This window comes from Leptonychotes weddellii, chromosome 1 (genome assembly GCF_054177405.1).
Source record: "Leptonychotes weddellii isolate Sample4059 chromosome 1, ASM5417740v2, whole genome shotgun sequence".
Taxonomy (NCBI): domain Eukaryota; kingdom Metazoa; phylum Chordata; class Mammalia; order Carnivora; family Phocidae; genus Leptonychotes; species Leptonychotes weddellii.
The window spans coordinates 41,771,169-41,789,653 of NC_138369.1; the positions used below are offsets into that span (position 1 = coordinate 41,771,169).

The following is an 18,485-nucleotide window of genomic DNA, read 5'->3' on the forward strand; positions in this document are numbered from 1 at the left end:
CCCTCAGTTTGTTTCCTGAGATTAAAAATTCCTCATATCACTGAGGTCATATGATACATGTCTTTCTCTGTTTGACTTATTTCGCTCAGCATAATACCCTCCAGTTCCATCCACGTCATTGCAAATGGCAAGATCTCATTCCTTTTGATGGCTGCATAATATTCCATTGTGTATATATACCACATCTTCTTTATTCATTCATCTGTCGATGGACATTTTGGCTCTTTCCACAGTTTGGCTATTGTGAACATTGCTGCTATAAACATCAGGGTGCACGTACCCCTTCGGATCCCTACATTTGTATCTTTGGGGTAAATATCCAGTAGTGCAATTGCTGGATCATATGGTAGCTCTATTTTCATCTTTTTGAGGATGCTTCTTTAAGCAAATACTACCAGACAAAACAGCATTGTATGCCAAGTATGACATGTAAAATTTTTGTTTCATAGATATTTCACCTTTACCCTGTGATGTAGCTTGGGCTCATATGATTAACCCCATTTTCTGGATAGAAGAATAACCTTGGAGAGCTTGTCTAACTTGATGGGAATTACGTGTGTTATTGCTGTTTTGGCTGCTATTAACTGTCTAAAAGTCCCAGCTTTCTCTTGATTTTTTTTTAAAGATTTATTTATTTATTTTAGAGAGGGAGTGAGAGACTCTTAAGCAGACTCCCCACAGAGCTTGGAGCCAGATGCAGGGCTCGATCTCATGACCCTGAGATCATGACCTGAGCCAAAATCAAGAGCTGGATGTTTAGCCAACTGAGCCACCCAGGCGCCCCCTCTTGAGTTTTTATGGTTCATAAGAAATGTGGATAGACATGTTCTCCCCACCTAGCACTTTATACACTGATCTATTGGAATCAGGATGTCAAGAATGTGACTTTGACAAAATTATGATGGTCTCAGGACCCTTAAGAAAACATCACCCCCTTGTTGCCCTTGTGCACATCCATGGCAGTGCAGTGAAGGAAGTGAATACAAGCAGGTAGAAAAATAAGGAGAGGCTCCAATCTAGATCCCATTCCTCCCCTACTGTGGTGCTTTCATGTCTACGTAAAACAGGGTTTCCACTCAGAACATGGCTGGGGAGGTAGATGGGTGACTCTTGAAGATCAGAGTGGATAAGAATTAGGAATTACTAAACCAATAAACATTTTCTAGATTTAGATTTTTTTAAAAAATGAAATTCCATCATAGAATCAATCACTGAGTCCTTTGAATTCAAGTGTAGATCAGCCTGGTCCGAAGTTAACAAAATCCTCAAAGCATCGTCTGAAGGAAAAAGAGCCCGAGCTGCTTAACAAAAATCCTGAATGCTGGAGGAGCTTGTGCCAAGATAGAGTTTGAAGACTGATACCTGTACCCCAATGTTTATAGCAGCAGTGTCCACAACAGCCAAACTATGGAAAGAGCCCAGATGTCCATCAACAGATGGATGGAGAAAGAAGATGTGGTATATATATACAATAGAATACTACTCAGCCATCAAAAAATGAAATCTTGCCATTTGCAACGATGTGGATAGAACTAGAGGGTATTATGCTAAGTGAAATAAGTCAATCGGAGAAAGATAATTATGATATGATCTCACTCATATGTGGAATTTATGAAACAAAACAGAGGATCATAGGGGAAGAGAGGAAAAAATAAAACAAGACAAAATCAGAGAGGGAGACAAGCCATAAGAGACTCTTAATCATAGGGAACAAACTTTGAGTGTTGCTAGAGGGGAGGTGGGTAGGTGGGTGGGGTAACTGTGTGATGGCCATTAAGGAGGGTACGTGATATAATGAGCACTGGATATTATATAAGACTGATGAATCACTGACCTCTACCTCTGAAACCAATAATACATTATGTGTTAGTTATTTGAATTTAAATAAAAAATTGAAAAGAAAAAAAAATGAAGATTATTCTAAAACTTGAATTTAAAATGCAGTGGATAGACATGTTCTAAGTGACATAGAGAAGTTCCAAGGACATCCCCTAACCATTCCTAACATTTGCCAACTATGAGAGGTGTAAAATATTAGGTTGCCCCACTTTGCCTTGGTATTGCATCTCACTTACTCAGGTTGGTCTAGATCAGGTCATGTTGTTCCCCTTGAGTCAACTCTGTGGCTACAGGAATCCTGTGTTCTGTTTGGCCACATGTGCTAACATCTGGATTCTGAAATATAGTCGTCTTTACATCAACTCTAGAAACTTAGAGAGAAGAAGGCAAAACAATGAATATTCATGATGGTAATGTTTTTACCTATTAAAAGTTGTTGCCAAAATTCATGAGGTTATATATGTAAAGTATCACACATCCAAAAGCCCAGTATATGGAGAGATTTAATAAAAGAATCGTAATAAAATCAATAACAGATACATTTTTTGAAACATGTATTATACAAATTTGACTTGAAATCCACCCATAGAACTACTTGGTTCTCAAGATGGTTATTACCACTCACAGAATGTTGAAGGTGTTTGGTGTTATGCAATTAAAGAAATGAAAGATGAAGGAAAAACAGTTGAAATACTTGATGATAATCTCTGTCATGAGTAATTTAAAGTTGAGTGAAACTCCAGATTTTAGACAAATTGGAAGTTTTTAATCATTGCTCAGTAACTTTGAAATAAATACTACCAAAAATCAGTATTGAAGTCCAACCATCCTAATATGAGCTGAGATAATATTGAAGGAAGAGATAAGTATAAATTGAAGAGAATGATGCTTCAAAGAATGAACCTGAAAGGGTTATTCATTCATTTTCCCTTTTTTTTGGATCCATATCAATAAAGCTTAATAAGAACTAAGAGTGAAATTACTGCTGTGAACTTAATAGTGCCCCACTGGGAGTTCATTAATATCTCAACAGGTACATTGAAGCCTTATCTTAATTGCACATGATACTTTCAAAAATTGCCTTTTACAAGTTTTGTGGAAACTGCCCTCTGGAACAAGCATTAGTACATTTTGTATTTCCTTTCCTTGCTGTGCAGATTTCCCAGGAACATGGAACCATAAACCTCATTCACTTTTACAAAAATAAGAAGTTCCCAGGTAACTGACCTTGTCATAGGCACTGTCCTTCTAATATAAAGAAGAAGAAGTTCAAAATGCATCAAACCAATTTCAGGTCTTCCATTTTTTCTAAATAAGTAAAATGGCTCTTTCATTTTTTATAAATATCGAGGAATTTATTTTGAAGAGTATCAAGTTTATGTTGGAGTAGTGGTAACAATTAGGATTTTAAAAATATTTATATTAAAGTAATCTAGTCCAAATCTGGACTTGGGTCTTCAGTTATTTTGGCAGATTTGGACACAGTAAGGTGATGCTTAAGGGGGTGTTGATTCCAAGCCCAAGGGATCCCTTTGCCTAGAAGTGTTTGACTTTGTAGTAATTATGGGATAAAATTAAATTTAGTGTAGTTCAATCTTGTCAACACTTGAAAAGTGAAAGTGCATCACACACTCATTTGATTTACTATTAGACATGACATAGAATTATTTTCTCTAGATTTGTTTAATATATTCCTTCTTTTACCCCCTATTTTGATTTCATAATGGCAATGTTAACATAAAGTAAAGGCATTTAACTGGAACCAAGGACCCGGGATGCCAAATACTAATTGCTTCCTGCATTTGATGTCCAAGTCTGGTTGGGGAAGGGAGAAAAGCTAAGGAGACAGAGCAGAATAACCCTATTTAAAAATGATAAAATTAAGTATGTTTTGAAGAGTTAGACTGAACTCTGGGCACTGCCCGGAGGTGCCCAGAGTTATCAAATCTTAGGTATAACAGAAAAAACAGAATCAACAGTCTAAATGACTCCCTAGGTTCCCTTTACCTTTGAACCCCCAACAAATGTCAGCTTGTCCTACATTCCAATGATGAGAAAGGAAATCCTAGGGAATAGTGTGCCAAGGGAAAAAGGCAAAAGAAGGTATTTGCTTCTCTGCCTAAATCTGCCAGTCACAGGTCCACCGAGGGCTGGGATAACTTCTACCTCCTGTGGGTTCCTCGGGCCACACCAACCAAGTAGATGACGGATTCTGTTCTCTAACGATTATTCTATTCATTCATTTTCTGGCTTCCTGATTCACTGTGCTATCCAGTGGTGATAAAATGATGACCAAGGTCCTTGTTCTCCATGGGGGTAAGTTCTCTCCAGGAAAGAAGGATAAACAGATAATTATACAGATAACTAACAGTCTACTGAAAGTTGTGACACTTATTACCAAAGGAAACCACAGTGTTTCAGAACTCATCAGTTGACCTTCCCATGAATTCCTGCTTTCTAGGGAGAACATTGGAGCTTAGGAGAGAGCCTTGTGGGCCTCCTAGTGATTGTGAGTGCCAAAAAATGGATGTGAATTAACTTGATTACCCATTCAGCCTGCCAAATGAATCAGTTACCACAGTCGCTTGCATTGGTGAGATACAAATGTTAAGAGCCTGAATGTTTTTAGAAGATGAAGAGGTCTAAGTTATTTAAATGGCCATTTTAATTATTTTTGAAAATTCTTGAAATTAGTTTCTCCCTGGTCTTACTTCTGTTAGATTTATAGGAATTCTTAGAATCTTAAATGTCCATACATATTTTAAAGGTTAAAGACCAGAGTGAGTTGGAATTTTGCTTTGTTGTTGTTGTTCTCTCTTCTATTTTAAGAGTAATATATGGGTTTGAGAAATGTCTCATTTGATAACTTGAAGAATGATGGTTTTATTGCTGTTTTTATTCTGTTTGTTTTTCAATGTTTAAAAAGGGTCAGGGAATTTGGCTTCTACATAGCTTTCAAATTACAGTTTTCAGGTGTGAGAACAGTTCAAAAACTTGATTACTTGAAACTAGTTTCTGTCTTGTGATTATTGTCACCTGATTCATACCTTAGGAAAAATAATTGGAGAAACTGAGATTTTCTTTGAAAAAGAGACTTGGTAGAGGGGGAAATTTTTTCAACTCTTTGAAGACACTTAGAGTACTATGAGTTCTATCTAAAAACTGTGTTTTGTTTTTTGAAAAATAAGATTTTAACTGATAGTCTTAATTTTTCATTTGACTATACATTTTTCAAGATAAGAAATAAAAATAAATACTATTTGACTTTAAATTCTCACTGTTGAGAAATGTGAAAAAGAAAAGCTGTTTTCACCACTATCATTTTTGTTTTCCTGGATATTCTAGCTGATGTAATTAGAAAATAAAACTAAATGAATTTTTATAATATGACTTCCTTACCTGAAAATCCCAAGGAAATAAACTGAAAGCTATTAAAACTAATAAGAATTTTAACAAGGGTATAAGTCACAAAGTAAATATACAAAATTAATAGATTCCTATATACCAGCAATAAATAGAAAACAAAATGAAAATGTTTTATCATTTATAATGCAATAGAAATAACAATTATCTAGAAATAAAGTTAATACTTATTATCTAGAAATAAAGTTAACAATATGCAAGGCCTATGTGGAGACAGTCATAAAATTTTACTAAGAGAAAAGAATGAACAACAGAATGGATTTTCCCATAGGGGAAAATAAAATATTATAAATGTATCAGTTCTTCCCAAATTAATTTATAAATGTAATGTAATTCTCTTCAAAATCTTAATTGAACTTTATTATGAACTTGAAAAAAAGATGCTAAAATTTCAGCTAGAAAATTAAACATGTGTGATTGCCTGTGGTCATTTTTAAAAGAACAACAATGAAGAGAAGATATGTTCCAACTAATAGAGCCCTAAATCCTCTACACTTATAAGAACTAAAATAGTAAAACACTGTCCCAAGACTTGGAAGATAGAAAAGTGAAATAGTAGAGAATACGCCCCAAAGATCCAAGGATATTTAAGAATTTAATATGTGGCAAGAGATGGTCTTTCTCATCAATAAAAATGATTAATTATTTAATATATGATGCTGGGGCAAGTAGTTAACCTTTTGAAAGAAGTCACTATAGATTGCTGATCTACCTTCTATAGCAACCTCAAATAATTCCCATGTAGGGAAATACTTAAACGTAAGGCTCAAATATTTCTGTCACATTGGTGGGGGTAGGGGCTTGAACAGTATTCTAAGAAAATACTCATGGATATCTACACAGAATTAGCTTTGAGGATTCTTCTTCTTCTTCTTCTTCTTTTTTTTCCCTAGTAGCAAAAACTTGGAAAATGTTTAAACATTTAACAATGAACATTAGGCTTAGGTTAGGTTTAGCTGAGCATATTATACAACCAAAAAGAGAGAGAAATGAGAGGCCGGGGGGTGGGGGGGGAGGGAAGACGAGATTAAGACTCACATTTTCATAGTTTATAATATATATGTGCATACCCACATGCACAAACAAAAACTGATAGACAAAATGTTAACAGGGATGAAGGCATTAAAGTTATTTTCTTTTTGTTTCTCTATTTTTCACAAATAATACACATTTCTAAGAAAAAGTACAAATTCATTCTAAACAATTACAATGGGTTATAAATGTCTCAAGCCTATTTGGAACTCATCATTAACAAAAACCATGTTTGTGTGATAGGCAAATTTTTATGAGGAGAATAATAAAATAAAATGAAAATTTAGTCCTATGATAAAGATTAAAAGTGCTTGGGGCACATGGGTGGCTCAGTTGGTCAAGCATCTGCCTTGGCTCAGGTCTTAATCCGGGGGTCCTGGGATTGAGCCCAGTGTACAGGTCTGGGCTCCCTGCTTAGTGGGGAGTCTGTTTGTCCCTCTCCCCCTTGTGCTCTCTCTTTCTCTCTCAAATAAATAAATAAAATCTTTTTAAAAAGTGCTTTAGTTTTTTGTTTTTTGTTTTATCAGAGAAAGGAAGTTTCAAAGAGAGATGGAATATCTACTTCTCTATAGCGAAAGCATTAATACACTAAATTTTCTTCATCGAAAGATCAATTCTGCATTACTATAGAAGACTGCCAAGAAGGGAGGGTTTCAGTAGCAGGAAGAGAAAGTCTCGCTAGGTATCAAGGAGAATGTGAAGGTCATTCACCGGAGATGACTAAAAATAATTTGGCCAGTTGTATGTACCAGTTATAACATACACTTCAAAATAATTACTTGGTGTGCTTAAACACTATTTTGAAAACAAGTAACTAAATATGCAACATAATACTTAAATAAGTAGCATCATATTCCATGGGTTACATAAATTCTTGCAGTTTCTCATCTCTTACTGCGAGGAGGCATGTCCTTATGCAGCTATATTTTTATCACAGAAATGAAATCCGTTTGTTCTTTCATTCCTTATTCTAATATATGCATAATGTAGAAATAAGTACACTGTGTGTAAGATGTGTACATGGTCCTAAAGGGCCATATGAGTCTTAAACTTTATTTATAATAAAGAGATAAACCCCGGACAGTGACCACTTTGAAAGGGTACATGGTAGTGAGGGAAGAAATCTGTTTCACCAGAATTTTCATCACTAAATTTGGGACACGGTTTAGAAAATGCACTTGCACTGGGAGCGCTTTACATTTCTGATATTTTACAGCAGCTACATAAATGCAAATTCAAGTAGAGGGCTGGATGTATCTTCATTAGCACTGTCTCAAAGGTAGAAAGGGATTTTGGCAGCAAAGGCATCTGTGCAACAGCATGAAGCTTTTACATTTCCACAAGTTGAAATTGATGGAAATGTATTGACATGCTTGGCTTCTTCCCTTTTTATTTCTTATATGAAAAAGTCTCTCACTCTCTCCCCATCTCTCTCCCTCTCTCTTCATCCCTCCCTTTAATCCCTTCCTCCTCCCTCCCCCCACCAGAGTCTTTATTCAGTTGATGTTTTCCTTACCTAAAATTTATAACCTTGGAACGATAAATGAAACAGGGAGCTCATTCTACTAAGGTATTTGTATAAGCTTCAACAAGGCATTTACATAAAATGTTTGAGTAACAGTCTAAGAATGATCACTAAAAAACTTTTAGTGGCTCTGTAGTCAGTGCTGTGGACTCCAGTAATCTACTTCCCTTCATTGTTTTATTCTTATTAAAATGTTTTACTTGCAATTCAGCAAAGTATCATAGTTGAGAATTCAGAAGTTTGCACTGGACAGTTTCAGGTGTGAGTACTTCTCTCTATCTTACAACTTCGTGACTTGAGGCAAGGTCACATTCTACTTTCAACTCTCAATTTCCACTTATGTAAAATGAGGTAGTAATAATATAGTAAAGAATATTTACTGATGGTGAGATAAACTCATGCATAGGAAACTTTTAGAATATAACTGGCTGTAAGAAAGATTTGGATAAATAATAAGCATTATTTCTAAAGCAATAATGACAAATATATAAAAAAAATATGGTCTTCCCTTAGGACAGTAAGGGGAATGTTTGCGATAACGTGTCACAGAGTACTTGGGAAGTGAAATATGAGGAATGGGTAAACTTAGTAAGGAAACACACACGGTTCTCTGTTTTGATTATCGTCACCCCCATATATGAATCCACCAGTCTGTCCCAGCATTATGCTAAGCAATGCATAATCAATTATTCTTATCCCTCAAAACAACCTTTTATTAATGATACTTCATTGAGATAAAATAACTTCACCAGAGTAAACACTCATGAAGAGAAACACCAGGCTTTGATTCCAGATCTTGTCAATACTAAATCCCATTTTATTTCCACTACACCTCACTACCCCTATCGCAAGGAGCTTCTCATCAGCAGACTTTCTCACGCTGGTTTTGGGCTTTGAATCAGTGACAGTGCCCCCAGTAGTCAAGGAGAAAAAGTGCATCAAGGATGGGCTGCATAGTGGGTAATCTATGTCAGGGTCGTCTGACTTGAGAGTAATGTTGACCTAGAAAGGTTGGTAGAGAAATGAGCTTTACAGAGGTGGTAACCAGCTTTAAACAACAGTAAATGGGTTTACTTAGGCAAACTGCACTGGAAGGAGAAGAATAGATCAACACTGAGTAGAATTTTTCAGGGCTCAGAGAATCAACTTGAGTGTAGCTTTGGCATCTTTGGAGCAGAGTTGACTGTTGGGCTTGGCTTGAGCAAAGATCAAAACTGGCCTTTAGATACTTAAAAAATGCATATGATAAAGCAAGGGTAAGTCCTAGGAGAGTGTGCAAGCAGAATTTTGTGAAGTTGCTCATTCTTACAGGCAGATTAATGGTACCAATCATAGGCTATTGCATGCTAGTGTTAGAAGAACAAGGGGACAGTGCATTGTAATAGTAACTAGTGTAGAGGCCCTGAAGTTAGGATCTAAGGCAGGGTCCTAACTGATGGCTACATTGGGGCTTCCTCTTGGGTATTTGGGATCCCAAGCAAACACTTTTTATAGGGCCTCTTTATGTATACATAATTTGATTGAGCTAAAATCAGCATGTCAGGCCATCTTAGGTAGCCTAATCTCATACAGTCTTAGGAAACAAGTACTATATCAGGTAATGGGAGCAATCTGCATGTTAGGCTACCCTCCTGAAACCAGGGGCCTGCTTTTGGGCCCTAGGATGATCCTCACAGGTGTTAAGTTGTAGAGCTCCTTGGGACATCTGGTTAATCCCGTGCAGGGTAGAGGACCCGAGGATTGAATAAATGGAAAAATGGGAATCAGGCACCCATGTGGGCTCCACGTAGGCAGGACTGCCAGCCCTCTATCACCACCCAAAGAGGAGCTTAGGAAATTTTGAGGAAGGCCCTCCAAAGTGCAGGGACTACTGAAGTGAAGGCCTTGTGGCAAGGTTCTAAGGGTGTTTCTTAGCTACTTCATAATATTCTTGTGAAGAATACATGAAAAAATGCATGCAGCTTGCTTAGATATTTCCTCACAGATGATCAGTATGCAAACAATGTTAGATGCCTAATGACATCCCCAATATTCATGAGCTGTGACAACTAAACCAATCTCTATACAAACTCCAGTTAGGCAGTTGTGTTTTTGTTGTTGTGGTGGTGGTAGTTTCTAATAGTTTTTAAGAAATAAAGCATGGGGGTGCCTGGGTGGCTCAGTTGTTAGGCATCTACCTTCAGCTCAGGTCATGATCCTGGGGGTCCTGGGATCAAGCCCTGTGGCTGGCTCCCCGCTGAGCAGGGAGCCTGCTTTTCCCTCTCCCTCTGCCCTTCCCTCCTGCTGCTGCTCACGCTCTCTCTCTCAAATAAATATGATTCTAAATGTTTGTGAGAATGTTTACAGATTCTTTTCTCCTAACCACCATGACTCATGTGATTCCCATGCCATCCTCATTCCCTCTGAGGAGGAAACAAAAGGCCAAGGCACAAAAGTACATCCTTTTGTGCTGTCTGAAAGTAGTTGGTTGTATTTAGATGGTTTGCTGTTGCAGGATGTTGTTTGCTAAAACACACATCCTCTTTAGAGCTCAAGCCCTGTATTTTGAGTGAATTATCCTAAGTATAAATGAATCTCTCACATCCTGGTAGTGTGATCTCTCATGTGGTGCTTTCCTTTCTTTCCAGATCCCCCAGATCAGTTATGCATCAACAGCACCTGAGTTAAGTGATGATCGGCGCTACGACTTCTTCTCTCGTGTGGTCCCACCTGACTCCTTCCAAGCTCAAGCTATGGTGGACATTGTAAAGGCCCTAGGCTGGAATTACGTGTCTACCCTTGCATCTGAAGGGAGTTACGGAGAGAAAGGTGTGGAATCCTTCACGCAGATTTCCAAAGAGGCAGGTAGGAAGAGATTGCAATGGTCAAGATGACCCTCTTCATGCGTCTGTGGCTTGTAGTGTTCTTTCCAGTCTTCGTTAAACCAACACTGTAGATAATCACCATACCCCTACTCTCACACTCCCTACTGCCATTAAGTAAATCGGTAAAGCCTTCATTTATAAGACGTTGCCATTTTTGAAGAGAATATTTTCAAAAGTGTGAAACTGAAGTCCTTTAGTATTAGTAGCCAAAAGGGAGACAAGAGACTACGCACTAAATTTGATATCTTACTTATGTGTAATGAATAACCGTGTGCATTGCAGTCTGCATACAGAAACCTGAGGCAGCGCTGCTAAGTGTGCATGCCCTTCCTCTCTGCCCCTCTCCAAAATGTGCAAATTGTTTAGAATTATGAGACCCTAGTCATGGGGTCTCTTTGCTGTGAAGAGAAATGACAGTGACAACTCTGAATGACTTATCCAAAACAAAGTTAAATAAATTATCTAGACAGTAGACTGTATTTAGACAAATAGTCTTTTGAACTTCATTTTGACAAAGGCAGTTCAATTAAGTAGCACTTGTAGTAGATTCTTTTATGCTCAGAATGGAAGTAATGAGTTCAAATGTTTGGCCAGCTGGTTTCCACTGGGCAGATTTTGAAAAATGAGAAAAAATCTTCACACTTAGGAATTCTGGCAATAAATATTGAGGCTTCCCCATATGGAAATATTGGATACAGTAAACACGTATTTAAAAAACGCATGCTTGGATATTCCTGTAAAGTTCTTAATGCTAAAGTTAGGTCCTCAGTTTGGGCTGTAAGAATTTCATCTAATCTAAATTGTTACTGACTGGAATAGTTAGCTGACCATTAAGGCAAACACACAAAGAAGGTCCTTTTCATGAGGAAAAATGTCATAAATCCTTAAGACATGGTTTTGAATACTTGACCATCAGACCACAGTTATACCCAGACATGTAATGTGTTAGCATATAGATGGTCTATCTGCATGTGGCTACTGAAAGAAGGGAGCCAGGGCTTGTGTAAATCCCATGATTTTAACTCAGTCCCTTATCATTAGCTCTAATTTGAATAATTCACTTGAGAGCTGGGTCATTTTTATATTTTTCTATCTGACTGAAATACTCTTCATACCTTTGACTAGACAACTTGATTATTGACAGGTCTCATCCTAAATGCCATTTCTAGGTTTATATAAATGTACTCCAAACTTCCTTGGGTCTATTCGCTTGGCCTTGTATTTTTAGTGTCTTCTCCCACAGCAGTGTCACATGCTAGTATAATTTGTTGTTGTTGATGTTTTCTGTCTTGTCCCCCAGACTCTAAGAGGAGATCATGTCTGTCTCATTCACTACTACAGTCCCAGCCACTGTGTTTCTAAGGGAAACATACTTAGTATAATTCAGCCAGAAATTTTCTGGTTAGGAAAGAAACCTTAAATCTGGGCTTGTGTCATGCATGCTATGATTTATAGGAGTCATTAATAATTGGCTTTGTGAATCTCCAAAGAAATAACTTATCAGTTTTGGTAACTGCATTTTTATTTCTTTGTTTCTTTGACTCTTGCTTTGACCCAAATGCTAGAAGCCAATTTAGAGCAATAACTAAATATGAGCATAAAAGCCAATAGAAAAAAATAAAGAGAAGATACGGGTAAAATAGTAAGATAAAGCTCAGAGATACAGTTGAGATACCGTCTTATTCTGCGTAATTGCTGCAAGTGGGTCTCAAATTTAATGCTGAATCTTTGTACTGGACAAAGCAAAGAGTACTACCCATTTTGTTACAAAATTTACAGTGTCCATAAGGTCAAAATCATGTTGATTGTTCAGTCAAGGACAGAAGCAAGACAAATGTTTGCTCTGGATCTTTTATAAAAGTCTATATTTTATAGACATGTCAGTGGTGAGTTTCATATGGTTGTTTATTGCTGGTGTCACTTGGTGAAAACTTAAGATACATCAGAGTCTGCTGTATAATGATACTGCAGAAAGGAAAAGCCCTTGCAGTATGGTATGAACTCCCAGCTCATAATTTTAGTTAAACATACATTGAAATGACCCAGCACAGAAATAAAGATTGTATCATTGGCAGCCATTTTGTATGAGATTCTTCAGTCGGAGAGCCTTTGAATTTCGGGACGAGAGTAACTAAAAAGCCAGTTGCAGAATCACAAGAAAACATTGAGGGTTCAGGTAATACCTCAAAGATTGGTTCTTTTCCTATAAGTATTATGATATTCATTATGTACTTATAATAAATTTCATTGAAACCATATCATTTGTGCAATTAATATAAGTGAATTCTCTCATGTGCTTAACAAACACCCCTGTTCCACCCCTAAAGAAATAAAAAGGAATATTGCAATTTAAATGGCAGGCAGGACTTTTACTCACCAGTGTGTAGATTACTTAGAGAAAACTTGAGGTGGAAAACATGATTGTATTGCTTCTTCAGCTGTTTTCACTTCTGTGGCCTCATAATGTGAGCATCTTCCTACCCCAAGCATGACTTTAGTAGACAGATACATATTCATATGCCACAATCTCTAAAATAATCCAACTGCTTCCTCTGATATTCAAAGAAACAGCAATATATTCTAATTCAGAAACATAAAAAAAGAAAAGAAAAATTGTTTTATTAGAATTTCTTGGAAGATATATGCTTAAGGAATTTTTAAGGGTAATTTTAAAGGTCTACTTTTTCTCTTATCTGTGGACTGTAGAACCTGGTTCTCTAAGAAAGATCCATATCCATGTGAATGTGTAGAAGGGGTGGTGGGGCATGGACATAAGCAAGCACTCTGATGTCAGGAGGATGGGGATTTGAGGAACAGGCACTATTAACTTTCATGCTGTAAAGCTTTTGATACATGATTTAACTTTTTAGGTCTCAGTTTCCTCAGGTAGAGAATGAGATGAATACCTGCTTCATCAGGTTAGTAACATAAGTAAGGTAGGGAATCACCTAACACCCAACAATACCAGATTCTTATTAGTGCATCACACCAGTTCCATTCTCCATAGATTAGTGTTGCAGGGTTCTTGTCTCACGAAGAATGAATCTCTCAGACAACAGGGTGAAGTGAAGTGAAAGTTTATTAAGGGAAGGTGAGAACATAAAGGAAAGAAAAGGATCTCTTTAGAGTGAGAGGGGTCCCAAAAGGGTTGCCAGTCTTCTATAAAAAAACTGACCAGGGAACTTGTTAAATATCTTGTCTACAACATGTAAGACAAACAAGGTGGATTAGTAAATATTATGAAGATATCTCACCTATATTTAGAACAGACAAAGTGGATTTGTTATGTTCCCTTCTCTCTGGTTAATATCTTGTCTATAACATTTCTCCACATCTGGGTTTCTTTTTTTTTTTTTTTTTAAGATTATTTATTTATTTATTTATTTGAGAGAGAGAATGAGAGCATGAGAGGGAAGAGGGTCAGAGAGAGAAGCAGACCCCTCGCTGAGCGGGGAGCCCGATGCGAGACTCGATCCCAGGACTCCAGGATCATGACCTGAGCCGAAGGCAGTCGCTTAACCAACTGAGCCACCCAGGCGCCCCACATCTGGGTTTCTGTGAGCCTGATTAGGTAGCCCCCTACCTGTCTCTCCCTACCTAGCCTTGCCTCCGTCCCTTATTCATTAGTAGAGTTATTGTTTGAGTTTTAAAAATTTGAAAATAATGCAAGTGATAGATGACATTTACCTTTAGCTATAACTACAAAGTTTTATATATTATATATAATTATATAATGTAATATAAATTACATGTGTATATAATAGCTGAGTTGCTATTTTTGCTAATATGCTTTCATTATATAAAAAGCATAAGAAGAAAAAGAGGTTAACTATTAACATTGTCCTATGTATGTAGTGTGTGTGTGTGTGTGAGAGAGAGAGAGAGAGGGAGAGAGAGAATGCGAGTGAGAGAGAGCATAAACTCATTGATGTTTCTATGTACTGCTAGCAGGCTTGAAGGAGTTACTTCCATTCTTTCTGAACAGTTTAACTTTGAAGATTATGATTCTTCTCTTTTATAAATGTCTTTCAGAGTTTCACCCAGGGTGCCTGGGTGGCTCAGTTAGTTAAGCCTTGAACTTTGGCTCAGGTCATGATCTCAGGGTCCTGGGATCAAGTCCCGCATGAGTGCTGTGCTCAGCAGGGAGTCTGCTTGAGATTCTCTCTCTCCCTCTTCCTCTGCACCTCCCCATGCTCTCTCTCTCTCAAACAAATAAATAAATAAATGTTTTACCCTTTCAGAATACTTTAGTTCCAAACCTTACTTTTGACTTAAGTCCTGAAGCAGTTCTACTTATAGAACTAGAGTGTGAGGTGTATCCACCATGCACATAGTCAAGAACATGGATGAGCAATCCTTTATCATACTCTGATAGAACAAGTCAAGACAATGATCTCTGAGGAAAAGAGCCATCCTGCATTAGAAGGCCATATAATTTGTTTGGAACATGGAAGCCTAGGCTCTAAACTGTCAAAGAAAACCTCAATAATTCTCTCATGTAGTCATGGGAGATTTAAATATGCATGGATGCTGCTCCTTGTTGAACTTTCAGAGAGATCTGTAACATGATTTCTTAGATGATGAGATTTTTGTAAAACAGTTATATTTGCATAAATTGCCCTGTTTATTTGAATGAATGCACATGCAATATCAACAAAAGCAATTTATTGTTTAATATCACAAGGAATGAGAGATTATTCACTTCCAATGTGCTTTAATATTCAGGTCTACGTAATAACCTAAATAGCCTCAATTAGACATACAGACTCCTCTTTCTAAAGTGAAGGTAAAAGTAAATGCTTATGATAGTATATACAACATTAATATATTCTAGACTTCTGAATCAAATTTGGTTCAATGATTATGAGAGTAAGGGCATCACATATGACTTTCAAATTTGCCAGACAATTTTCAGGAGAATCCCATGACCACTGCTTCACAATATGACATAAATAGTAATGATTTGCTACTGCCCATGGTATCATGACAATGTCAACTTTTCAAAACCTGAAATAACAGTTAAAACTATCCTTTTGGTATTTCATGACAGTTACTTAGTACAGATATTTCAATTGGCCTTATAAAGTAATTAACCATTATTAGTCAGATAAACCATAGAACTTATTTTTATTTAATACTATATCTTAATCTAGAATATTTTTTCCTTGGATAATTAGGTGAGACTTAATTGACTATTAATAACTTTTTTTCAATCCTCAGTTTTTTTTAGATCTCAGGAGCTAGTTGGATTTGCTTATTATGGGATTCTGTTTTCCTTATAGGATTTTGTGCTTCTCTCTGTTTCAGAGATGCAATGTTCTCTTCCATTGTGTGGAAATTGTCAATCTTCCCCACCTTACCATAACCTCTATGAGGTCAAGGACTTTGCCTTGTGACCCTATAATCTCCCATAGTATTTGACATATAGAAGGCATTCAATAAATATTTAAGGGAAGGAGAGAAGGAAGGAGGAATTGCATGTCTTCCTTTGTCTTCTAGAAAAACAAAGCCTGTAGATGAAGCAAGTATGATATGTAATTTTATGATTTAATTTTGTGACTTGTGGGTCATAAAAAAGTTATATCCTACACCTGTTTGCTGTGATTTATTACAGCTGCCCTCACTCTGACTCTACTACCTTCTTCTGTCTTACGATCCCCTCACAAAACTTAAAGCAATGTGATGCAGCATGTCTTTAATTCCCAATGTCTCCATCTAGGTTGAATTTCAGGGTTTTCTCTTCCTGTTTTTTTTTGTTTGTTTTTGTTTTGTTTTCTTTCTGCCTGTATTATGGTGAATATAGAAAACTCAGAGGCATTTTAAAGCCTCACTGCATTGTTTCCTGAATGATGTGTTTAGTGGTCCTAGTTTAAATACAATTATTAAACATTTAAAGGCTAATTTTCAGAACATACAATCACAAGAACTCCCATGATATAATTTATCTTCAGTTGTGCTTAAAACCAAACTGTAAATTCCCTAAGAAGAAGCTTTATCTTTTTTATTTTATTTTTTGGATTCTCAGTGGTTAGCACAGCATTTTAGATTTTAACCCTGACTCCATTTCTTAGCACATCTTGAGGGTGACCCCTCAGCCATCCCATCATTGCCGTTTACTTCTGAGCCCCATTTGATTCACCTTCATTCATAGCTACAGCTATCCATGCCTCCATATTAGCCCCTCTCTTATAGTATTTGTTCAGCTATGATGATAATCTTTCTAAAATAGAAAGAAAGCCATTTCATTATCTGTCTCTGGTCTCCCTTTCCCCAGAGGATTAAGTAAAAGATACGTAGCATGGCCTATAGGTCCTTTCTGATCTAGTGTCTGCTTCAGTCACCAGTCTCATTCGCATAGTCTCCCTGTTCTCTTTTATTCCCACCTCAAGCCCCATACACACTCTCTTTACCCTGCCACAATCAACCTTCTGTAGGTATCAGGATACTCCGTTCCTTTGTAAATCCTATACCTCTGCCCGGACTGCCAGCTAACTCCCAATTTATTTTCTCAAAACATAACACCTTGGGGATAGCCATCCCTGACTTAATCTTGCTTCATGATCCTATTTCAGATTGCCATGTATACATTTGTCTATTTTAACAACACTCCATTTGAAGTCTACTTCCCTGAATAAATTCATGGAGAACGACCAATTGCAGAAGTCTTGAGGAGAAAACAAGCCTGCATCTCACTGTAGAGCTAAAATGGCCAGGTGTTCATGTTCCCAACCTCCCTTGAAGTGAAGATATAGTCATGTAACCCAATCTTGGCTAATCAGACATTCACACCAGAGGTGAATCAAGACCTGGGGGTACAGAGAAGCAGGGGCAATGGAAAACCCATATCGTTGACAGTGGCAGCATTGAAAGCCATGTTCTCGGGCTGGAGTAGCATCCAGCATGAGTTGACAGCAGTAGTACAGTCTCCAGCTTCCATTCCAAGAGTGGCAGCAACAGTGGTGCCCCAGCTGACTTGGTTCTGGGGCACCTCTTTGGCTTTGATACTGATAGCTTAGTCATCCTTTGTTTTGGCTCAGTTTCTGACTTTGGTTCCCTGGCCTCCCCAGGGATTCTGTGGGTTGTCCAGCATAATTTAAATAATAATTTAAGGGTGCACCTGGGTGGCTCAGTCAGTTGAGTGTCTGCCTTTTGATTTTGGCTCAGGTCATGATCTCAGGGTCATGAGATCGAGACCCACATCGGGCTCCCTGCTGGGTGTGAAGCCTGCTTAGGATTCTCTCCCTCCTCCTGTCCCTCCCTTCCTGCTTGTGTGTGGGCACATGCACATGCGCACTCTCTCTCTCTCAAAAAAAAAAAACAAAACACTTTAAAATAATAATTTAAATTTATAATTTATTTTCTACTTAATCTAGACAAGCTTTACTTCAGTTGTTTGGCTTTTACCTTCATTAATATAATTGAGAGTGTCTCTTCTATAAGTTCCATTATACCTTTTGCATAACTGTGTCATAGAATTGATTGCATGTTATTGTAATCTGGCTAATTATCCTCTCCCAGTATAATGTAAGTTTATTGAGAATAGGCATTATGTTGTATTTGTCTTTCAACACTCTATACCCAGGATAATGTCCAACATAGAGTAGTCTCAATAAATGCACATTTAATTTATTTTTTTTATTTTTATATTTTTTAAAGATTTTATTTATTTATTTGACAGAGAGAGACACAGCGAGAGAGGGAACACAAGCAGGGGGAATAGAAGAGGGAGAAGCAGGCTTCCTGCAGAGCAGGGAACCCGATGCGGGGCTCGATCCCAGGACCCTGGGACCATGACCCGAGCC

General features: G+C 37.3%; 1 protein-coding gene across 1 annotated transcript in view; it reads left to right on the forward strand.

The window, feature by feature from the left end:
• Positions 1–18,485, forward strand: part of GRM7 (glutamate metabotropic receptor 7) — a 755,739-nt gene that overhangs the window by 245,527 nt on the left and 491,727 nt on the right. Inside the window, exon 2 of the mRNA XM_081820434.1 lies at positions 10,447–10,663. Coding sequence (XP_081676560.1) covers positions 10,447–10,663 — 217 coding nt within the window. The remainder of the gene's footprint in view (positions 1–10,446; positions 10,664–18,485) is intronic.